This window comes from Staurois parvus, unplaced genomic scaffold, assembly GCF_062004578.1.
Source record: "Staurois parvus isolate SC_StPar_1 unplaced genomic scaffold, SC_StPar_1.0 ptg000434l, whole genome shotgun sequence".
In the NCBI taxonomy this organism is placed as follows: Eukaryota; Metazoa; Chordata; class Amphibia; order Anura; family Ranidae; genus Staurois; species Staurois parvus.
The window spans coordinates 1,741,653-1,767,823 of NW_028318230.1; the positions used below are offsets into that span (position 1 = coordinate 1,741,653).

The window sequence follows — 26,171 nt, forward strand, 5'->3', positions numbered from 1 at the left end:
AGTGATCACATGAAGAGCAGTAAGCAAGATGTCACTTCTGACATCATTGCTTACTACATGTGAAATCTGTGAATGATCACAGAGGTCACATGGTACAAGGCTATTCACAACAGCCTTGTACCATGTGACAAGCTGTGACCAATCACAGCTCACACAGTATTTCTCAATGGCTGCAAGAATGTAGCCAGAGAGAAGGAGAAATGATTGCTTTTACAGCCTTTATGGATGTAAAAGCAATCAGTGTAGAAAAAAAAAATCTTCATAACCCCCCACAAGTAGTACAGTGTCACCATGGTGACACTGTACTACTAGTGTGACAGTATGTAAAAAAAAAAACAAATAATAATAATATAAAAAAAATAAAAATGTAAAAAAAGATTTTTTAAATTATACTTTTAGGTTATAAACTAATTTGGGTTTTTTTTCATTTTGCTAAAAAGATAACTGAATACATTTTAGCCAAGATTTATGAAGAAAGATTATTTATTTGCAAAATTTTATAAGAAAAACACTTTTTTTCTAAATTTTTGAACTTTTTCATTTATATAGAAAAAAAAAATAAAAATCCCAGTGGTGAATAAATACCACCAAAATAAAGCTTTATCTGTCTCAAAAAAATGGTAAAAAATTAATATGGGTACAGTGTTTCATGACCGAGCAATTGTCATTCAAATTGTGATAGCGCTGAAAGCTGAAAATTGGCCTGGGCAGGAAGGGAGTAAAAGTGTCCGGACTTGAAGTGGTTAAAGAGGTGACCTTTGATCTCCATATGATGATAGCAAAAGAATCCTAGCAAGTAAAATAAATTAGTAATCACATAAATAAAGTTGGTGCCTATTTAACCCGTTATGAACCCTTAGTTAACTTTAATCAGGCCCAATTAACTCCCCCTGCTCCCTCCCCCTTTGCTTTTTTCTAGTATTTTCTGTGTATTTTTCTATTTTTTTGGTTATGTTTTCTTTGTTAAGTTTATTAGTGCCATACAAAAATGTGCAAAATGAAAAAAAAATAAATTTGTAAATAACTTTTTCATTTTCATCTTGCTCCAGAATCAAAGTTTTAGTATCATTATAATAAGGATGATGTACACTATCAAATCAAATGTATACTTTATATCTACAGTAACCTAATATATTTTTAACAATCTAACAATCAAGTAGAAAAGATTTTGTGTTCATTACATTTTATGTCTATGGTTGCATTTCAATATAAATTATTTTTGGCAAGACAATATATCCACAAGAAAGCCTTGTTTGTCCTAAAAAATATGATATATGTATTACTTTGCTATATTATGGAAGGACAAAGTAATTGCAGAATAAACAGGCTACAACATGATCACCTACTCTCCCTGTGAAGTGTACACCACTAGGCCTATAGGTGGGTCAAAACCTGCAGCAACAGCAGACCTGTGAGTGACATCACTGTTTGCTGCTGAACTGTAATTGTCAACAACCTATGCCACATGTCCTTGTGTTGTAAGTGACACTAGAGACCCTGTAGTCCTACAGCAGCAACACTTCAGGAAGGATGACAACAATGATGCCTTAGTAAATGGGCTATATAAGGACAGTGTGCAGAGAAGAAAAGAGAGGGGTTTGGACCATCTGTGGATTCAGTCATGTGATTTCAGCTCCTCTGAGGATTGGCTACTCACATCAAAACAATAAAGTCTGCCTGGTAAAAAAAAGTAGCATAGCCTGCAGCTACTGTTCAGATTCAAAATAAAATATTTACTTAATAAAATGAAACAATCATTTACATAAAATCAGGTGCAATTTAAGTGGAAGAGTGATGGACTGAATGATAGTGTGTTATGTATAATAAAAGGTATACAGCACCTAAATATAGTCAGAAATATTGATTGGATACAAGGAATTCACTTCTGGAAAAGGTCATGGCAGAGAGCCAAAATGTAAAAAAGTTATATATTATTAAATACATGTGTGACAAGAATGACATATCACAGTCACCTCAAACCATGTTCAGGTTACCTATAGGTGATTTTTTTTATTTTAAAGTCACTTTCTCATTATTAAGAAACAGTTAAACCAAGAACCTGTAAAGTAACAGTATTATTTTAATCTTAGCTACAGAAAATAATGTGCACAAATGGAAAGAAAAACAAAAAGAAGGAAAAAAGTAAAACCTGAAATCACAAGGTTACCAAATTAATTCAGGAGATCCACTGTGCATTTAATGAGGTATAATAAACATATTTTGGGAGGAGGAGTTATAAATACTAAGCCTTGGTATTTTTCATGTTTCTATGGTAACCCTTATTAGGAATACAGAAGTTATGCTGATTTGTGATCCCATAGATACAAGAAAATGATAATACTGGAAGACTTTATTTGAACAGCACTGAGCTAACAAAGGTTGCCATGGCAACTAAGTGATACCATGATGAAAAGGGGTAACATTTAACCATACATACTTTGGGTAAGCACAGTATTGCTGGGTATAAATTACATCCTTTAGGTTTTGATGAGTGTCATATTTCCATCACAGGACTTTATAGTGTGTATTTTACAGCTAAACATCAATTTTGCCGTAATGATCATGTTTTACTGTATCATGGCTAAATGTGTTTGTTGAGCTGAAGTTCATAGATGTTGTATCAATTGCTTTGCACGCATATGGTTACCATGCATGCGAAAAAACGGTATTATATTAATTTCTACAGTTGTTCATATAAAGAGGTTATAAAATGTACACTCCACTTAAATTGTAAATGATCTGTATAACGTTTACCCTTAAAAATGTCCCAAAATGAAACATTGATTATGTTTGTTCCTACTAGAAAAGTGGGATATATGGTTCTTGTTGGTGAAGGGGGTGAGACTGAACCACCTAGAAGTAGGGGATGGTGAAAGCAGTGAAGTTGTAGTTGCTGGAGCAGGGGATGATGTCTTCCTTTCTGGGGAAGGGAGTGATGTTTTTTTTCTGGAGAAGTTGAAGGGATGATCTGGTTCTTTCAAAGATGTTGGGATGTCAATCTGTCTGGGGCAAGGGAATAATGTTGAACCTGCTGGGGAAGCAGGTATGTGGTCTGTGATGGGGAAGGTGGTAAAATAGTCCATGATGGGGTAGGAGGTGATCTAGTTCTGCTAAGAAATAGGTAATGTAATCCATAATGTAGGAGAAGATTTGGCTTTTTCAGAGGGAGGTGGTGATGTAGACCTTACTGCTTAAGAGGGTGAGAAATGACCTGGGGGGTGAGAAATATTTTATGCTACTATGGCCTTGATGAAGTGTGGGGCTACCCATACCAAAGTTTTCTCATAGGGTGGCATTAACAGAAGCCTTTATATTGAGTAGCCATAGAAACAACAAATTTGCCATGTGAATACATGCTAGAGTTTTCCAATCAGCAAGGAGTTTAAGCTTTGCTAATTGCAGAGCTTGCAGGGGGTAATTGGATCTCTGCACAGAGAACACTCCTTTCACACTGCTCCTTTATGCACAGTCCCAGTAACTAAGCAGGAACATTAAAATGGTCCAGACAATCACTTAATCTGCTACTTAAATAAAAGGATGACCTCGCCTTCATAATAGTTTTCCAGCACCATTAATATTTGACACTGCAATATAAGCTGATGAAAAATACCCCTTCATGTTGTGAGATCTGCCGCTCTGCTGCCATCTTTTTCCACAAATTCCCTGCATTCCTCTGCTGTTTACTTTCAGTTTCTAAAGATTATATATCTCGTGGTACTTTGCTGTTTGTGCAGTGATTCCTGTACTGACTCCATAAACCACTCCTGTCAAATCTTCTGTAGTTCAGAAGGCAGGCTCTGTGAATTCTGTGACAGAATTTATTTGGGAATCTTCATAAAGTAAGCACTTACAAGTTTCAAAATCATTCAGATTAATAAGAGTAGGCTATAAATAATTGAAATACAGTGTGCAAATAAATATATGACATTACATTTTGACCATATATATGCTTTAATGATTGCAACTAAAGTGGTATTAAATCCATAACCAAATATGTAATATATTGCAGAAAAAAAAAAATAATCCCCTCAACAATGCCTGCTTATCTTTTGGAACATTTGGTCTAGTATTATCACTAACAAAAATCAAGTAATGTGTGACCACACTATCATCAGCATCAATCCACATAAACTCTAAGTCCTCATGCACACTGGATGTTTTCACAGCAGCTGTTTTTGGCTTTTGACATTTTTTTCTACAGCTAGTAAACTCCCCAGCATGTTATCCTATGTGTCCATGCGCACATAGATTATAATCAACGTCTTTAGGCAGGGGTGTTTTTTGGCTGGAAAAAAAACCCAGAACTAGTAGGTTTCTAGAGGAGTTTTTTAAGCTGTAAAGACACTCTAATGCTGAAAATGTGACAATGCGTGGTATAACGTGGTAAATCACTGCAAACTTGTGTTTTAGGACTTTTTTTGAGCAAAAAAAAAACATTAAAATGTTAAAAAACCCTAAAAACTACAAATGTGAAAAAACATGGCAAAGCGCCACTAAACGCTAAATCATAAATGCTAAAAAGCACTGAAAAACTCACGTTTTTAACGTAACTTTACACAGCTAACGTTACCCAGTGTGCATGGAGCCTTAATTGTACTGAATACCACTAAATTTAGGGAATGTAAGCAAGCACAAAGCGACAACCCCAAGTACAATATGAAAAATTGCAGGACAACTCACAAATATTAAAGGAAGACTTTAACCACTTGCCCTCCAGAGGATTTACCCCCCTTCCTAACCAGGCCATTTTTTGCATTACCGCGCTGCGTTACTTTAACTGACAATTGTGTGGCTGTTTAATGCTGTACATAAATTAAATTTATGTCCTTTTTTCCCCACAAATAGAGCTTTCTTTTGGTGGTATTTGATCACTTCTGTGTTTTTATTTTTTGTGCTATTAACAAAAAAAGACTGACAATTTTGAAAAAAAAAAAACAATTAATGAAAAAGCTAAAAGAATGTCCCCCACAGTAGATCCAACGTCAATCACGATGCCAGCCATCACCGCAGCTGCCGCCCCTGACCCGAGAAAAGAATTTAAAAAAAGGCTCCGCTCCTTACAATGACTTCCAGCCTTCTCCGGTAGTTTCACAGTTCCTAAATATGTAAGGGGCGGGGCCACCCGGTGACATCACGCATGTGATCCCACCCCAGGTGACATCAATGATGTCACCTGGGGTGGGGTCACTCAGGTGATGTCCCCGGCCCTTACATATTTAAGAACTGTCAAACCACCAGAGCAGGCAGAAGGCTGGAAGCCATCATCGGGAGCAGAGCCTTTTTTTAAATTCTTTTTGCGGGTCGGCAGCAGCGGTGGGCATCGTGAGTGATGTTGGATCTACTGCCGGAGTACATTCTTTTAGTTTTTTCTTTTAATAAAGGACTTGTCAAAGACCGCATCCTCTCTTTTTTCACACTACACTGTGGTACATGGTACCCCTACTCATTCACAAAAAACATTCACATGGGGAGATGGGAACTGGGGGCCCCTTTGTTAAAGGGGGCTTCCAGATTCCGATAAGCCCCCTGCCCGCAGATTCCCACAACCACCAGCCAGGGTTGTGGGGAAGCGGCCCTTGTCCTCATCAACATGGGGAAAAGGTGCTTTGGGGGGGAGCCCCCACCCCAAAGCACCCCCCCCATGTTGAGGGCATGTGGCCTGGTATGGTTCAGGAGGGGGGGCGCTCGAGCTTGCTCACCCCCCCTTTCCTGACCTACCAGGCTGCATGCTCGGATAAGGGTCTGGCATGGATTTTGGGGGGGGGGCCCCATGCCATTTTTTTTTTATTTTGGGTTCCCCTCAAAATCTATACCAGACCCGAAGGGCTAGGTATGGATGGGAGGGAGGACCACACACCGTTTTTTAATTTACTGTGGTGCCAGTTTTTAAATGTAATTACCGCTTTTCTTTTTCTTCACTATAGCTCAGAAATTCAGCTGTCACTATCCCCCCAGCTAAAAGAAAGAAAGTTTTCTTTTACTCCCTGTGTTAGGAGAAACAATGTTTCCTTTTAGTTTCTTGAAAGAAACAAAGTTTCTTTTAACTCCGGGAAAAGTGACAGCTAATTCTGTCAGCTATAGTGAAGAAAAAAAAAAAGCCGACAATTGCATTTAAAATCAGCATTGACATGCACTTTGTATTGCAAAACAAAACTGTAAAAAATTTGTAAACCGAGGCATTATTTTCAATGGATTTTCATTCGTATTCGTAAACGGAAAATTACGTTAATCAAGGCATTTGTAAACCGAGGTATTACTGTATGTATTTAAAACAAATACTTGCATATTTAAGTTTAAAAATTATTTTCAATTATATATTACTATACAAATAAAGATGTATGAATAAGTGCACTGTACACTGATTTTGCAAATTTGTGAAATTTGTGTGACTGCATAAAAGAAATAAAAATTTTTAGACATAGAGGTAGATTTGCTAAAACTGATGTGCTCAGAATCTTGTGCAGCTGTACATGATAGCCAATCAGCTTATTACTTCAGCTTGTTCAATTAGGCTTTGGCAATAAATCCTGGAAGATGACTGGTTTCTATACAGAGCTGCACCAGATTTGGCACTCTCCAGTTTTAGTAAATAACCCCATAGCGATGATATAAAATATGACCAAAAAGAAATTACCTGGAAAATGCTCTTGATTTTTAATGTCTCACTGTCCATTTTTTCTGCCAATTTAGCGCACCTCACATTTTCTAATGCTAATTTGTTTGCAAATTCTTCATACTAATTTGACGTTAGTAACTTTTTGCTGTGTGCCATTTGTATGTAAACAAAGTCTCATATTTGGGACAAGTTCAAAGAAGAACTAGACTGTCTACTTAACAAGACTCGGGATTTATTCTGGAAAAAAAGCTTTTGAAAAAAGAATATTCCACTGCTATGGCAATAATGTTCAAGCTAGAAGTGCCTGATCTAAGAATTTTGGAGCCTTACTTTGAAGTTCTGTTAGAAAATAGCCTTTGTAAATAGCTTTGTTGTAAAAGTAAGGCTGTAAAACTGCAAATGCTCTTCAGAGGCAGCTTTTATTTAAAACATTTTGTCTGAATTATGTGCTTTAAATACACAAATGCATAGTTTGAATCAGCATGATTGTCGGACTTACAATTATAATATTTTAAATCTGAATCCCTGTGAAACCAGTGAAGTGTAAAGCTCATAAAGTACATTAATGTTGTTCAATGGATTTTCAAATAGAAGGAAACAAAGCATCTACAATGTGGAACATAAAGCCACAATAGTTAAGACTCAGTAGGAATCTTGTTGCCACAGGATTTGAAGTCGTGAGGAAAATAAAGAATACAGACATTTACGTCAACTGTTTTCATGACAAAAAAAAAGAAATGGTAAGAATGTGGTTTTTTTTGTACCAAGATTCTGGAGGTGCTGGGCCACCACTTGTAGAGACAATTAAAATCTGCACGTGGCTACATCCCTTTGTGTTTAAAGTTTCATCTCCATTACACTTCAATTCCCCCACTAAAGCACAAATTAAAAGAATAAAAAGGGGGTTAAGAATGCATCAATAAGGATATAATTTAATATACATTAAAGCTAACAAATTTAGTACAAAATAGTCCCAATAATCCAAAGTACTCAGTAAACATACAGTAGATATACTGTTATAAACAACCTCCCACTCTTGTATACATTTCAGTTTTTAGTTATGGACTGTTACCTAACATGCCTTGTCACAGACAAGTCATTTATAGCAAAGCTTTTGTATAGTCACAGTTACTTTATATTTGTAATCAAGCCATTTCCAGAAAAAACATTTAAAGAATATGTGGTTACAGAATTGATAGCAAATGTAAACATCTAAAAGCTGCAAACAAAAAAAAGTGAAGTGTCCTGTAGGAATTAGGTTCAGACGCAAGTTCTGACCTACTATAGGTTTGAGGCTAATCCTGTATCTTCAAGGTTTGTGGTCCAGGTGAATTAATGCAGGACTTCAGCAGGGCACACTTTTTGTAACCATCATGCTTTGCAAAGGCTTTTGAACTTAGGTCAGCTTGCTTAGAAATAACAATATAGAGGGCTTATGTGCCAGCTCACTCACCATAAAAGGTGGGGACACAGAGCTACCATAGTGTCATTGTATCATTGTATTGCAAGTCATTGCAGCAAAAGTATAGGAAAAGCTGTCAAACTGCATATAGAGAGATTAGGGTTAGGTGGAAAGCTGTAATTTACATTTAATTGATGTCTCCTTGTCTCCTCCACTGTATATATATATTATTTATTGTATCCTCAAGGTTCTGTTGGACCTGTGTCTGCCAGCCCCCAGGTACATCCAGCTGTGGATGAGGAGACCATCATTGTGTGCAGAGTACAACAGGAGACAGAAGGGAATCCAGGAAACAAGTCAAGGTCAGGGTGGGCAGCAGGTGAACAGAGAAGCCAGCAGCACACGTGAATGGAATAACAGATCTAGCAGTCATTTAGTGACAAGAACACAGCTTGTACAAATCGCCAAGGAACAGGTCATCATGGCATAAACAAAAAGTTTTTATTGTGTGTTTGTGTTTTAGTTTAATTACATTATTTTTAAGGTAAGTGTCCCATGTTTTCCTGGCCACTCAGATAGTATGCCTGAATAGGATCTGACTTGAGTATTAGGGGTAACTCCAAACGGTTTTTTAACATTTTTTTAATCATTCTGAGTCAGATTGTAGTGCTGTTGCTGTATGTAAGCCAAGCTAACTGTAAAAGGAATGATAAATTCCACAATCAAATTTGCATTTCCAGTGTATGCTGTCACTGAGACAGTCTGTGAAAATCATACAGTTCTGTAACACTACATACAGCTTTAAGGCATTTTCTAAGTATGTTATTTAAAGGATTTGTATTTTTGCTATTATGCCCTTGAAACCAAATGAAAAGACCTTCTCCCTGCTGTATGGCATTTTTAAAAAGAATTTTGTTACATTAGTATATGTCCTACATGTCAGAGACCAGCTTTCCATGATTTTTTTTTTTATAATTTGCCTATTAGGATGTTGACACAACCTACAACTTGTCCAATCAGGAAGAAAGTTCCTGTAGACATTGCATGGTCCGTTCTTGATAGAACTGCTGGACGTCAACTCTCTGTGCCAAACATTTAAGTTGTTCCAGAAGAGGCAGCAGTGTCTCCGAGGACCTCATGGCCTGAGCAAATTGTCAGGTTTCATGGGTAGTAAGCCCTTGTAGAACTCAGGGTTCCTCAGGGTGCGGAGTCTAAGCCCCAGCCTGCTTTTTCACCAGGGCACCTGATGATGGGGATGGACTTGTAGCAAGCTGGAAACAAGTCACAGCCCCCAGGGTGGACAGCAGGCAAGCACAGATGGTAGATTAAGCCAGGGTTAGTACACAAGAAGCCAGACACCAAATCCACATAATAGTAAGGAACCAGAAGCTCAGAGAACTGTGAAGTTGCTCAGGCAGTGCAGCCTGCACTAAGCACATGTATATATAGGGAGGCAGACTGGAAGGAGACCCAGGAAGGGATAGAAGGGAAAAGGATATAAAACCACAATAGAGCAGGCAACGCCCATAAGTGAACAGAGAAGCCAGCAGCACGTGAATGGAATCACAGATCTAGCAGAACACTGCGGCAAGGGGGTAATGATTCCACAAACAAAAATCTGCAGGCTAGACCTGTGTTTCGGTTGGAGCACAGCATTGCATAATGTATGTAAGGTGATTATTATTATACTGGATTTATATAGCACCAACAGTTTACGCAGCACTTAGCTGATACTACTAAAATATGATACAGTTTTGGGCTAGCATGGGCCAAAAAAAACAATTTAAACTAAAAGGAAACAAGGACTTTACATGTTGAAAGCAAGAGGCTGGGAATGGTAAATTCAGTCACATCAGGTATTTTGTTTTCTTAGACTGGGACACATAGCTACAAAGTGTCATGGTGCAAAGATTGATCATCCACAGGCCAGTGTTTTCAGGACAGAATTGAAAGAGGTGGTTTATTATGTCTGCTGGAAATCTGTGCCATTGTGTGAGAATATTACATGGCAAAAGAGGGAATCCTATAAAGAATTTGCAACCAGAACTGTGCAGATACATAACTGTGAGCTGTGAAAGGTTTGTTTTGGCAAAGTTGGAAGGAACATATAACACTGTTCAACACAATTTTTGTCACAGACCTGCTCTGACCTGTTCCTAATGTAATTTTTCCTCTTGTTTACAAATATGGAATCAACATTTTTCTATCACCCATACTTCTGGAGTTATGCTCTAGTAAAGTTTGTACGTTACCGTAAATTAGCCATTACAGATTTGTTTGGGTAGAACAGAGGTTTATTACGAAAAATTGCATTGTTGTATGTTGTCAGCCACAACCAAAAATGCTGAGTCATGTGTTTATAATTACCTAGCAACTTGCCCTAATGGCCTGGCTGATACAAGCAAAAATGTTGAGTCATGTATTTCTGTGTGAGTGGGACAGTAGGGACAGGAGAAATAATACATCCGGAAACAGTGGCCAAAGAAAATATCACTAGTCCCAGGACAGAAAAATGTTGCACATGACCCACTTGTGGAGCTGAATAACGTATATCTACCTCCACTCCATATAAAGTTGGGTCTTATGAACTTTGTAAAAGCGATGGATAGAAGTGGACTTGGATTTGCATATCTAAGAAAGACATTTCCAAGGATAAGTGAAGCGAAGATCAAAGAAGGGATCTTTGTAGGACCTGACATTAGGAAACTGATGAAAGATGAAAACTGTGATGGTCAGTTGAATGAAACTGAAAGAGTTGCATGGGAGTCCTTTAAGGCTGTTTGTCACAACTTCTTGGGAAATAACAAGGCAGACAACTAAGCAGAATTAGTGGATACTCTACTGAAATCTTACCAGAAACTGGGATGTAACATGTCTTTGAAAATGCACTTCTTGGATTCACACCTGGATATTTTTCCCTGCAAATCTAGGAGCAGTCAGCGATGAACATGGGGAATGGTTTCATCAGGATATTTCAGTAATGGAAAATAGGTACCAGGGCAAGTGTAGCTCCAGTATGCTTGCAGACTATTGTTGGACCCTTAAGAGGGATGTTCCTGAGGCGCAACACAGCAGAAAATCATATACAAATACTTTTTAGAAGACTACGTTAAAATCTACATTTATACGCATATTGTAAATATAAGCAACATAGTGTAAATTTCAACTGGATATCACTCCAAAATTACGTGATGGAGAATTTCTAAGCAGATATCTGAGTTCGCAACCAAACACAGAACTAGAATAACCCCTGTTCATTTCTGTGATAGAAATTTTTTGGGATTTTGTTTACCAATGTAATTTGCTTTGTTTTTACTCTTGTAATGTAAAGGAGAGTTGGAGCAGACAGACTAGACAACAAAGCGAGATGATTGAGCTGAGTTGAGAACTTGAGGAAAACAGATGGTATCCTCATGGCAGCTGAATTAGAGTGGACTTTGATCATAGCATTTTCTTATGTCTTGGATGACAATGAAGTTTCATAAAGAATTTCACTTCCATCCAGAGTGATAATCTGCTTAACAGAGCATTGAAGCTTGTCTGAGCGAGAGGTGCAATCACTTTGAACATACAGGGATCAAAAGAGAATTTGGGGAATACTTTGCCATATGGGGAATTTATGTTGCTCTTCTCTGGACATAGGCTTTCAAATCTGCAGAGAAATGATTGCTAGAGTTTTGTTTGCATTTGTCATGCATGGATGAGTCGCTAGTGCCAAGTTTTTGATTTTCTTATATTTATGCTACAAAGCAAGGTGGAATGTGTTGCTATGGCCATTTTAGTGATTTTTAGGTAAAATATGAAATATCAGTTTTAGATACCATTTGGCAGTTAAAAGGTTAATTGCATTTCCAGCAAGTTTTAGTCAGCAGCTAGACTTCCTCTATTTAAATGCTAAATAACTTACCTAGCACATTTCCTGCCTCCCAAACACATCGCTGTGTGATCCCATTTCCTACCTCCTTCCATTTCCTGCCAACAAGCACTTCACAGGAAAGGATGTTGGCAGGAAATGGACAAAGGCAGTGAGATTTCACAGCCATGTTTTGTAAAGAACAAACAGAGCTGCAGACTGAAAGGAAAAGTGAACAACCATGGCAGTGCTCCCTGACCAAGCAAGTACCCCACTGTGACCCTTGTGGGTGTATATTTGTTGAAGTCCTCTTATCCTGCTGTTGCATATATGTGTTACATGGTCAGGAAAAGGTTAACACTGATCGCTTGTGTATGCATGTGTATGACTAGATTCACTGGTTTCCTCTGTCTGCACACTTTTTTTTACATCTTTAATTTAGTATGAGTATTCCTTTTTACACATTATATTGTGCAAATGCCTAAATTTCCTTGAAAACTGCTGTACATGAGATAAATATCGAACCAACAAAAAACGGTACTTCATGTCACTCATATTAGTCATGGTGACCCATCACCCACTGATGTTTAAATGTGGCACTCCCAAGACTAAATGACAGTGTAAATCAACCATATTTAGTCAATGTAAGAAAGGTCCAGTATGTGCTAATACAAGAAAATCATTGTGTAGGCATGTTTTCAATCATAAAGTCACTGCAAGATATGTATGAACATCCATGCGTGTACGAGGTATTAGTGTGCACACACAGTAGCATGCATGTAGGCATACATGCACACTGGGCATTGGTATTGGTGCCAAATGACCTATTTAACCCCTTCACACCTAAAGGTAAAACAAGTCTTAAAGCCTAAGCGCAATTTTGCAACTTTGATAGGTGTTAGCAAAACTGTACATATCATCGAAACTACTTTGTGCATCCAGGTTGATTATACCTTGATTTTCAGGACAAATTGGACTTTCATTTGGTGGTAAATGGTAATGGATATATCCTGATTTTTTTTTTATTATCAAAGGAAAACGGACCCAAAATAGTAAAAAAAAAGAAAATTATTTAGTTGTATATTTCTTGCTACTACCATAACCAACCACCAAAGAACAACCCAATATAATTTCTCCTGCTCCTGATGATTGCAGCAAATCCCCATATGTGTATGCTAGTTGTTGCTTTTATCCATAGTACGGCCCAGAAACAATAATGCACATTTTGCTTTTTTTTATCCTGCCACTGACACTGATACTAATTAAAAAAATTTAAAAAAATGACCCTGACCTTGACCCAAACACGCACCCTGGCACTGACCTAGATCAAACCTTGAACTAGGTTTTTATTTATTTTATTTTTTTAAATATTATTTATATTTTTTATTTTTTTACAAACACCTTTTTTTCTCTCTGAAAGGACAGAGAGAGATACAATGTAACTCTCTCCTCCATTCAGGAGAAAAAAAAGGGGGACGGGCTTCACAGTGACTTATCACTGTGATATCCAATCAGAGGCTTTCACAGTGATCATGTGACCCAGAATCGGGAGTTCCGGGTCCCAATCGTTAGAACGGGACCCAGGGCTCTCACTGACACCCTGGTCTTTGTGCTGGGAGCGAGCATTGTGTCACGCTCACAGCACAAAGACAGATACACAAATTAGCATACACTCAGTGCCAAGGGGTTAAGCTAGAATGTGACATGGACAGATTGCTGAGTCTGGACCTCACTGCCCGGTTGTGAACTGACCTCAGTTTGTGTTTCAACTCTGCATCTGCCTTATGTTCCTGTATCTCTTTATCAAGCTGTTGTTCTTGGCCTGTATCCTGATGCTGTCCCTGCTTTCTGATACAGTACTTCATTGCCTGACTGTTGACAATATTTGTTATGTGTCCTTGCTTAGTCCTTGTTCACTAATCCAGTGTTTCTCTGACAAGTGTACAAGAAAAGCTAATTGGATGCTACCAGGTTGTTGGACAAGGGGAGGAAAGAAAAGCCCCCTTTTCAAACCAGTCTCTACCAGGTTTGTGACAGTCAAAGGTGTGCGATTTCCACTTGTCATTTTACATTACCACAATGGGGGAATCTGCTGTTTAGTGAAAGGAATGTGTCTTGTACAGGTCATTTCAGTCAGGGCATTTAAGTGGATTATCTCACTGGATGTGGATGCCATGAGTGCCATAGATTTACTTGAAGGGACATTAACAAAATTATTTTATTGTTTGTTTGTGTTTTAGTTTAATTAAATTAATTTCAAGGTGGGTGTCCCATCTTTTCCTGGCCACCCAGGCAGCATGCCTGAATAGGATCTGGCTTGAGCACTATGGAGTAACTGTACACCATTTTACCTTTTTTTTAATCATTCAGATTATAATGTTGCTGCTGTATGAAAACCAAGCTAACTGTAAAAGGAAAAAAAAATTCCACAATCAAATTTGCATTTCCAGTGTATGCTGAGTCTATGAAAATTGTACTGTTCTGTAACACTATATACAGCTTTAAGGCATCCTCTAAATATGTTATTATGCCCAAAACTGAATGAAAAGACATTTTTCCTGCTGTATGACATTTTTCTAATTTTTCGTTATATTGGTACATGTCCCTCATGCCCAGCTTTCCGTGCCTTTTTTATGATAATTTGCATATTAGTCCTACAGGAGGCCAGAATTTAAATAAAAAAATCACCTCCAATAGACTTCAATTGACTTTGCTGCTAAGTATGAGTTTCTCAGGTCCCAAGCTGGATTCGCCAAACCCACCTCAAACCAAACTCAGGCAGATCCGCTCATCCCTGGTATCATGTTAATGGAAAACACAGATGCTATGCTGATGTTTGAGGCAGGTAAATGGAAGTAGCCTATGGCAAGAAAACTTTATTAACCACTTGCCCTCCAGAGGATTTACCCCCCTACCTGACCAGGCCATTTTTTGCATTACGGCGCTGTGTTACTTTAACTGACAATTGCGCGGTCATGCAAAACTGCAAATTAAATTTATGTACTTTTTTTTCCCACAAATTGAGATTTCTTTCATAGTTACATAGTTAGACTGGCTGAAAAAAGACAAAAGTCCATCCAGTTCAACCAACTAAAAAAAAAAAAAGTTATAATCCTATACCCACAATTGATCCAGAGGAAGGCAAAAAAAAAACCCTCAGCAAAGCATGATGCAATTTGCTCCTGCAGGGAAAAAATTCCTTCCTGATCCCCTGAGAGGCAATCAGATATTCCCTGGATCAACTTTACCTATAAATGTTAGTATCCAGTTATATTCTGTGTATCTAAGAAAGAATCCAGGCCTTTTTTAAAGCAATACACTGAGCTGGCCAGAACCAACCCTTGAGGGAGTCTATTCCACATTTTCACAGCTCTCACTGTGAAGAAACGTTTCCATTTTTGGAGATTACATTTCTTTTCCTCCAGATGTAAAGAGTGCCCCCTTGTCCTCTGTGATGACCTCAGGGTGAATAGCTCTACACCGAGTTCACTATATGAACCACTGATGTATTTATACATGTTGATTATATCCCCCCTGAATCTCCTCTTCTCAAGAGAGAATAAATTCAGTTCATCTAATCTTTCCTCAAAGCTGAACTTTTGGTGGTATTTGATTGTGTATTTTTTATTTTTTTTCGCTGCAAAAAAAAACTCGAGAATTTTCAGAACACAAATTTTGACCTTTTGCTATTAAACATGTCCAGTAAAAAATTTTTAAAAAATCTAATTTTTTAAAAATGCGGCAGGCATTCTGACACTGGGGGAAAACTGACTTGATGTCACTGACATCCCCAGTGACACCAGTAAAGTGATCAGTGCTAAATAAAAACACTGACACTGTACTAATGGCACTGGGCAGGAAGGGGTTAACATGAGGGACAATCAAAAGGTTAACTGTGTGCTATTTTACTATGTGCTGTGTATGTGTGCTTCACTGTAACAGGTGTTTTTGTATGTTTATTTTCAACAGTCCAAACATGACAGTTTGATGTGTATCATATTCAGTATTGCATATCCTGATGTATGACTTGTTTATGCATACTGCCTGTGTTATATTATTTTCCAACGTGTGGATATGTGCCTATATTAATATTTAAAAACAAAAATAAATAAGAATGGTAAAAAAACAACAGGTGTTCTTAATTTTAAGAGGGAATGTTTTCATATTCTTGATAATAATTTGATTTATGTACTGGGAATGAGTGCGTGAAGTATTGTTTTTTTTGTTTTAATGTTTTGTTAATGCGAGGTGGAGTAGGATAGCAATGTTGTTGTGCATTTATTTTTGCAATGACAATAAATCTTATCAATCAATAAATCAATCAAAAACAAGCAATGTAATGTCAAATTACATAGGAAAGTTGAAAAGGACACATCTTTGGAGTTCAGCCGAAGAAGGTTAGTGGAAAGGAGCAGCTATAAGTTTTGAGACATCCAGTGGCCCAGTCAGCAACCTCACACAAGTAGAAGGAATCTCAAACAAAGTGTACAGACACAACTTAACATCCTTAGGAAGTGAAGAAGCACTACTATGTCACAAGCTGCCTGCCATTTAAATGCAGTTTAAGCAAAATATTGTTGCCAGTTAAAATATCTGAGAATCTCAAACTACAGAGACAGTAGTAAGGCAAGCCATAGATGGTGCACATTTCTTTCCTTCGGGAGAAGCCATTCCCGCCAGGACAGTGATTATTGCTAGTGGCTATAGAAGGTGCTAGCAATTATCGCAAGTGAATCTGGCAGGCTGGTTGTACCCAAGTTGATCAATGGATCAACTTGGTACATTCAGCCTGCCCACACACCGTTCGAATCTCGGCCGGTTCCTGTTTAACTGGCTAAGATTCAAACTGTCTATGGTCGGCCAAAGGTCTATCATGAGCACTTTCATTTTGCATCAGCACTGTGTGCTAAGGTCATCCTTCTGATCTCCTTATTCAGAAAGGTAGATTTATCACATTGTATAGCAGTACAAATTTGGCTGTCTCAGATTTCTGCTCCTATGGATTCAGTGTTAATCCTATTGTATAGTGGATCAGATGTTGGTATTAAGACAATGTTCAGCTACTTTGCAGTCTTATATGAACTATTATATTTTATTAATAAAAAATATGGTTAAAGATTGGCTTACCTAACAGCTGCCTGGAGTTTATCTAAATATCCCATGCCTACCATGCTTCTAGGACAGTAAACAGATTAAATAGGTTTCCAAATACAAACCTGCCAGATGATTACTCCAGTTGTGCAGAAACTAAGGGGTTGCAGTACCATCACAATCCATAACATGCTAAATACAAATAGTAAAACACCTTTATATGTATTTCTTTGTATTCATTAACCAATATGTTGGAGCTAACCAACAGCATCACCAAGTCGACGGGATTTTAGTGGAGTTTTTTTTCCTTTTTACTGCTCATGAAAGTCTGGCTTTTTTAAGAGTCTTGCTTAAAAAGGAAGACCCTAGGGAAGGAAGAACATCTCAGTGCTCAAGTCTGTGTGAGAACTGCCTATGATAGGAGGGCCAATTGCAAGCTAGATACCACCACTACAAGGGAAGTTATTTAGCTGGTGAGCAATATTTACTGGGCTTAGTGACTGGGAATGAGAGTGTAAAGGAAGGGAAGTCTTTATAATTTATTCCATATTTTAGCCACAAAATTGTCTATGCAACCAAACACAAAACACCACAAAATCCCTTGGTAAGCTCCAGCAGCCAAATTGTTTGTACAATGGCGCAAAGAAGCCAACATGCCCATATCTTATTTTTATGGGGGTAATGAAATTAAAGCAAAATCTATCTCTAGAAAAACTGTGTACAACACAAAGGTAATAGCAGTTTAATCCACACAGAGTGATAATTGTTTCCCTGGTCAAAAAAATGTATAAACTTTTACAGGTCGTGAAAGGGTTAAACACAAGCATGCTTATACACAGCAGTACAACATGTTTATATACAGCACGTAAATATACAGCAGTATGTCAGATATTTGGTAGATTTGAAAAAACGTCTTCAGTAACATTTCTTCATAATATTCTTTGGTAAAGAATAAATTATATAGGCCAGAGATTTGAAAGCATCAAGAAACAAGCATTTAGAAATCTTCCAGCTTTTCTGTCTACAGAAAAAAAAATGAAATACTGTTTTCAAAATGAATTTTGCTACAGGCATTACCTTGACATCGCCCCAAATACTTGACTTCAATTTTCTCCTGTTTCTGGCATGATGCCTCTTTGATTTGACAAGGATTATCATAAGATTTCCCATCGGAAGCACAAACTGGATTGAAACTGATGTGGGAACAATCGATGTTGCACACACACCTGTGAAAGTACAAAAGCAAAATAGTTCCAAATGAATGTTACATTACAAGATACAAAACATTTTGACAAACAGACTGTGCCTGTCTTCAAACACACCAATAATCTCTATGGATCACATGTTATAGTTAGTAGCAACTTTTTTGAAACTGTACCAAGAACTGAAATTTCAAAAGCTTGAAGGGAAATTAAAACAAATAAAAAAATTGTCCTAAAAACTTGGCTTATTACTTGAGAATAACTACATTTCATTTGTAGCTTTTACAAATGATTATTAAAGAACTACAGTATATATGCTGATCTCAGGAATCTCAGTTTCAGTGATATAGCTAAGCCAGTGGTTACGGCTAAAGATATTTTTGTTCAGTATCTGTGTGGACATCTGAAGTAGCCAATTATTGGTGGACCAAATTTGACATTTCCACAACTCCCCAGTAATGTTGTATGTTTGAATATCTTGTTACAGGCTGTGTTATGTAGATAAACTACAAATTAGTAACATGAAACATCATATGCTGGTTATTTGTGATCTATAAAAATACTGGTAAAAAAAAAAATCATGTACTGTTGAGTTACAATAACAAGAAGTCCTAATACTCCAGCTGGGTCTACATTCATTTCATGTCATTTTGGCAGATCAAACAGGAAGCCCCTGGGTTTAATTTCAAGCTATTTTTCTACAATGTGGTGCTTAATGAGCTCTAGCCACTTTCAAATATTTTTGTGGGATGACCAATAATGCATCGATTAGTTGATGTATAAACACCTATAGAGTTGGCTGTCATTTATATTGTAGTGTGTCCAGCTGGCTCAGGGAATGTATACATAGCAGGTGCACTGCTAGTCTTATAGCCACCTATATAAAAGATTACACTTTTATTTACTGTAAGCTGCAGGGAAGGGCAGGAAAGAGAGACAACTCTGCAAAAATGTAGTCTAAAATAATAACAGCAACAGTGTCATTATATACCTCTTCTATAAAGCACCACCAGCACACATTGCTTTACGTTTTTCTTTGTAAGCCACACAGTAAAAGCCCAATCAGTTTCAGACAATGATTTCCCAAAATAAAAATGGAGCTTACATTGATAAACAATGGCTGCTTGTACTAATGTTGCCCTGAATTCACTCAAGTAAGTTAGCCAATCAATACATTTTAGTCTGTGTCTTTCCACATAGTTTTATCAATTACATAGTTTTAACAATCAATCAATGAATGCAAATTTTGATATTATGATATATGAAATGTTATTTCCTGCTGTGACACACTGTAGCCAAAATAACCCTCCCATATCCCTTTTCCCATTTCTCCCAAAATGAGGCTGTCTCACATATGAGGGCAGGCCCTGTGGGGTATAATAACAATTAACAATTTATTGAGGGGTGACTTATCTCTTTATGAAGAAGAAGGGATCACCCTTCGAAACGCGTTAGCTTGACCAAGAGTTTATCTGCCCTTTGGATGGAACTTGTACGTGACCTGTAACCCTGTGCTGGCTATGGTTATTATATGCCTATTTTACTGCTACTCTTGTGAGTATATTTTATTAATAAATTCATCGACTGTTTACTGAGGTAATGCGCAAGGTTGGTGTGCTCTTTCTTTTACTTTTATTTTTTACTACAGTCCATATAAAGCTTCCCCAGCTTCGTGATAGAGCTGCACAACCTTTGATCAGTATTGGATGAACACACTCATTAAACCACTTTGATCTCCCCTCTGATGATGTGCATTGCACGAAAAGGCCTTAGGAGGAGCCAACAGAGCGTGACATCACTGCTGCCTGGAGCCACGAGGAGGCCCGGCGGCCATCTTTAATAAGGGGTTAGTACTACTCTTCATCATTTCTGACACATATGGAGTGTTTACTACCCTGTTTTACCACTGCATCTTCTGAATAAAGTCCTTTTAACAATACTACACTATGGGCATTTTTTTGGCTCCCATTGGAGCTAATTAATTTCCAGGATATCCCATTACAATCCACTACCACCAGAGGGAGGGAGCCCTGTATCCACTCTGTGCACCCATCCAACCTTAAGGGGACCTCTGGACCTGGCAGTTTTAATCACTTACCACCAAGACAAGATTTCCTACCTTTAGATGGATGCTCACCTATTCCGCCTTCCTAAGTGATCTGGTTGGATATTGATTACATGCGCATTATCTATACGCGTCCGGTGAGTGCGCATTTTAATCATTTGCTCCTGTAACTACTTGCCTTGGTATACTGCGACATCAAGTGGATTACCTATATATTTTATGAGCTATTTATTTATGCGTTTATAATATTTTTTTGGGCCATTTTATTATTCATCTATCTACTAACATCTAGCGCTGCACTTTTATTTATTTATTATTTAAAAATATTGTTATGATTTACAGCAAAGGGAGTTTATTCAAAAAAGAAATAAGGCTACATATTTAATGGAACTGTTTTTAGATGCTAACTTTACTGGCAGCAGATAAATGCTAAACGCATTTAGCGCGTGGATGTTTATTCATTTCATTGGCTAGAGTACTTGCTACTGAAATGAGTAAATGCCCAAGCACTAAATGTGGCTAGTGCTTAGGTGCATTTAATGGCCTTTGCCACTTTTTGGCTAAAATGTTCCTTTTCTGAACGAGATTTGTCTGCGTTCAGGAGAGGGATGTTTGACTGCCCCTAAACTCTGCTGCTCCTAAACTTTTGTAAAAGCCTGTGTGTACATGGACACATAGGCATTTACTGAGTTGAGTTAAGGGGCTTTGGAAAAAAAATGGCACAAGCTCCTAAACTCATAATTAGGAGCAGCAGTGTACATGAGGCTAATTGCTGGCACATATTTGTAAATGATAGTCCGTGTAGCTAAATGATAAAATTGTATGGTATCCCAAGTCTTTTTCAAAACCATTTGACCATATAAAATGCATTTAATCAAACTTCACTAACCTTAAATAAGTCTTTCCTAAAAGAAACAAACATTTTAATTGGGGTTGATTTACTAAAGGCAAATAGACTTTGCACTTTGCAAGTGCAGTTGCACTCATTTTCACCAGAGCTTAGTGAACATGATGAAAATTCACTTTAAAAAGTATACCCAATCGGGTGCAAAAAAAAGGAAAACAGAATTCTTGCTTGCACATGAGTGGATGATGGAAATCTACAGAGCTTTACCACATTCACCAAGTTCTGGGTAATATGAGTGCAATTGCACTTGCAAAGTGCATGGTCTATTTGCCTTTAGTAAATCAGCCCCTTTGTCAGGCTGTCATGCTGACCACTTGGCTTCAATAACATCAGTCAACACAGAACAAGCATGTGGATATGGACTTCTGACTTTACTTTGTCTTTTTATGTTCCAGGTCAGTGAGAACAAAAGATCAGCATCACAACAGCCAAGCAACTAGCATTTTCACATGGAAGTAAATAATGTACAGTTTTACTCTAAAGCAAATCTTTACTTCAGTACTGGTCATTTATGAAACAATAAATACTGTAGCTATTCACCCGTATATGATGTCATCGTATCTAGTAAAAGGTAAGTATGTAAATAAAAGAGTCCACATTTTGCCTTTTCTGTGAATGTTGCTTTATGTCTAACCTCTGAGTTTGAGTAATTTGTTACTGTATTACAATTTTTTTAGTTTTTTTTTCTTTATTAAGATATCTTTATACATTTGCTCTATATCATTTCCTCAACAATTACTGAAAGACCTAGTGTATTGACATTCAAAGCACCCTAATTAGTCAAGAAAATAAAACCATATTAGTTTGCTGTCCTTGTTACATATCTAGTACTACACTCATCTAATACATTGTTTAATCAATTATTATATTTATGATATATTACCTTATAAGCAGTGCAGTTGTTTTTAAAAATCATTCTGGGCAAAGTACATTATCATACAGTAAAATATTCAGTTTGATAGTGTAGCATTAACATATTTGTAACATTTACATAGCATTCCCTAAGGCAGAGATTTGCATTGCAGTGACATTTTAGCAGTAATCTGTAATCAAAAATGAAAGGGTTGCTATAGAGTTGAGTTGTTTTAAGATTTAATTCTGAGAGCAAACAATGCACTGTATAAAATATAACAATGATAACAGCAGTATCTATGCATCATGAGTCACAGTGATGTCAATTAAATTCAGAACCTTATATACCCGGTGTACAGGTTTCTAAAAATACATGCGTACAATTACTATACTTGTCCAATGAAGTATTAGCAAATGAAAAAGAAAAGAAACAAAAGGTGATAAGGACATTCTTTAACCGTGCAAAAAAACTAAATTATATAATAGATTAATATTCCTAATAACTGTAATGCATTTACTATAGCCCTTCAGGTCATATTCCATTAAAATATGTTTTCTTTTTAACTCATATTTTACTATGCCATGCTTACAAAAATTTCTGAGCAGGAAAGATAACATTTTTGAAAGTAGACAACTCCACATTATTAGCAAAATTAAGCATCTGATCAGCTACATAGATTTCATTTTTTTGTATGTCTATCCATGAAATGGCAGAAAAGGAATATGAAGAAATGAAAAAGAAAAATGGCAGAAAAGCCTATTTTTCTCTAAAATTTCCTACTCGTACATATTTGGCATGCATGTAATCCTTATTTTTGTACAACACATTAGTAATTATTTTATGTTGACTAAGCTAGTAATGCATTTAAATCCTGTAAAACCCAATAAAATGATCGTAAAAGAAATGGCAGAATATACACAGTGTGATGAAACAAGACAAAACATTTTCATTAGTGAAGGCAACTATAGTATACATCAATTACAAAGTATGTCCAGTAAATACAGAAAAACGATGAAGGAGATGTGCCATATTTGAAACATTTAAAGTACTCCAATTAGCCCACTTTAAACCGGCAACTGAGTTTAGTGTAAACAATGAATACATTTAATCTGTCAGTTTATTTGAGGTAGTGATAACATTTGCAAAGGAAGTCTCTTTAAAACCACTTGCCTACTGGGCACTTTTACTCCCTTCCTGCCCAGGTCAATTTTCAGCTTTCAGCGCTGTCGCACTTTGAATGACAATTGCGCGGTCATGCAACACTGTACTCATATGAAATTTTTGTCATTTTTTTTGAGACAGATAAAGCTATCTTTTGGTGGTATTTAATCACCTCTGGGTTTTTTATTTTTTGCTAAACAAGCCAAATACAACAAAAAAGTTTTTTCTTAGTTTCTGTCATTAAATTTTGTAAATAAGTGATTTTTCTCCTTCACTGATGTGCGCTAATGAGGCTGCAGTGATGGGCACTGATAGGCGGCACTGATGAGGGGGCACGGGTAGGTGGCACTGATGGGCATTGACAGACATCACTGATGGGCACTGAAAGGCAGCACTCATACATGGAACTGATAGGTGGCAATTTTAGGCAGCACTGACTGGCACTGATATGCGGCACTGACGGGCACTGATAGGCGACACTGATGCACACTGATAGGCGGCATGGGCTGGCACTGGTAGCTGGCACTGAAAGGCAGCTTAGATGGGCACTGATATGTGGCATTGATGTGGCACTGATGGACACTGGCAGGTGGCATTGATCGACACTGACAGGTGGCACTGATGGGGCTACAATGCTCAGTGCCACCTGGTGATCATTGTACATGTCCCCTCTGAGGAATGCTGATTACCGGCTCTCCTCTCCCCACAGGCTGCCAGTGTGACAGCTTGTGAGGAGAGGAATGCCGATAACATTTCCTTATTTACATGCGATCGGCTGTGAGTGGACACAGCTGGTCACATGACAGAGCCAACGTCATTGGCTCTTTCCGCTGATTGGTGATCCGATATGTCCCCGGGGGCATGCACGCTTGGTTACAGTGGGAAAACATCATATGATGTCCTCCCAGAACGAGAGAACCACCGCCTGTCCGTCATTTCCTTATATGGCGGGCGGGATTCGGTTAAACTGCAGATCTTTTTTTCAAATTTATATTATATTAAAAACAAGATGGACAGACGGACAGATGGATGGATAGATAGATAGATAGACAGACAGACAGACAGATATTTACCTTCCTTTAAAGCCTACCAAATAGTGACAGGGTGATTGTATATTTCTGCCATATTCTGGATTTTATCATAAGGCTCGAACATGTTGTGACATTTTAACAGACCCTGATTTGGGCCATACTAGGTGAACAGCAGTAGTAGATGGTTACCTGTTACCAATGGTGAAAGCAGATTTTGTTGTTTCTCCCTACATGTGCCTTGACTAAAGGTGTGAAATACACACTGATATGTCTATGAGGCAGTGCCCATGTACTTCAACCCTGCTGATTGGCTCCAGTATAATGCAGTACAGTTTTATATTGAATGGACATGACTTGATACGTTGTCCCTCCCTCCAATCAGGGCTCAGAGCTCTTCTCCCTTAGTTGTGCAGTGTGTGAATTCAGATCCCCACTCTTTGCTTTGTGTTGCTGAGAGATGCTGACAGATTCTGCAGAAATTCTGTGTGTTGTAGAAGACTGTACAAGACAGGTAGCTGCAGATAAACAGGTACAACATATGTAGGAGGATCTGTTTCATTCCTGTGTATTGTGGAGGCAAGCCACTTCACTGGTTATATGTAAGAGTTTACAACCACTTTAACATACATATCTGTTGAGTTTGGCAGCAGGAGTTTTCATGGATGAGTTTATATATGGGTTTATATATGGGTATTGATGTGGTGCTTTTGATTATATATTGGGGTTGAGGGATAGTTGTTTATATTAGATTGGGATTGCATGGATGGGGTGGATTGTAGGTGGTTTGTTGGTGCATGTACAGTATATGGTGGGAATGTGGGTGGGTGGGGTTGTTGTGTGTGGATGTGTTGTTGTTCTTTGTTCTGTGTGGGGATTGTTTGTGTGGCGTATGTTCTTGCTGGGGGCTCGGTGAGTGTTGAGATTGAGTGGTGTAAGTGGTGTTTATTTTGGGCATGGGTGGTAGGGAATGAGGTTATGTTAACTGGTGGTGTGCATGGTGTGGTTGTATCAAGTGGGGGAAAGGTTGCTTAGGTGAGAGTTGAGTTGGTTGGGAGTGACTGGGTTGTATGTTTGATTATTGTGATTTGGTTTGTGTCAGGGATTATTGGTCCTTAATTTTCACCAGTATACATTATATGGTTATGTAAAGGTGAATTCTAGAGGTATTTTTGTTTTGCAGCTGTGGTGGTTCAGCCTGTTGCTGCCTCTGTCTCCCCTCTGTGTGGTCTAGTGACTTCAACACCGTCCCTTGCATATATTGGTGGGGGTTTGAAAAATACACCCCTTTTGGTGGCATCTCTTTGGAGTTTCAAGGTTCATGCATGCTTGGCATATCAACATTGTGGTAAGCTGTATGTCAGATCAATGAAAAAATCATTTTTGCTAATTTTGATATTACCTTTGATTATGAATGCTTTCAACTTTCTAGATGCTTCTGCAACAACCCTGAAGAAGCAATGATTTGGCTGACCAGGTCAGCAGGATATATTAGCATGAATTCTGGATTCCATGTGGAACTTTTTATGGTTTTATTGTGAAGTTGTTCTGAAATGTGGCAACAATTATGTGATCTTGAATGACCCATTTTTTAACCACTTGCCCTCCAGAGGATTTATCCCCCTTCCTGACCAGGTAATTTTTTGCAATACGGTGCTGCATTACTTTAGCTGACAACTGCGCAGTGATGCAACGCTCTACATAAATTAAATTTATGTCATTTTATACCCACAAATAGAGCTTTCTTTCAGTGGGATATGACGGTATATATACTGGAACAATGGAAATATATATTTACTGGAATTGTTATTTTTTTATACTAGTAATGGCGGCGAAAAGTGACTTGTAGCGAGACTGCAGGACTGCAGCAGGCATTCTGACACTGGTATGAACTGACTAACTGCCACTGTCATACCCAGTGACACTAATACAGTGATCAGTGCTAATAAAAGCACTGACAGTGTACTAATGACTCTGGGCAGGAAAGGGTTAA

At 37.8% G+C, this 26,171-nt stretch overlaps 1 protein-coding gene across 2 annotated transcripts in view; it reads right to left on the reverse strand.

The window, feature by feature from the left end:
* Positions 1 to 26,171, reverse strand: part of TMEFF2 (transmembrane protein with EGF like and two follistatin like domains 2) — a 924,328-nt gene that overhangs the window by 308,249 nt on the left and 589,908 nt on the right. For both annotated transcript variants that reach the window (XM_089687684.1, XM_089687685.1), the window contains exon 6: positions 18,040 to 18,188. In XM_089687684.1, coding sequence (XP_089543810.1) covers positions 18,040 to 18,188 — 149 coding nt within the window. The remainder of the gene's footprint in view (positions 1 to 18,039; positions 18,189 to 26,171) is intronic.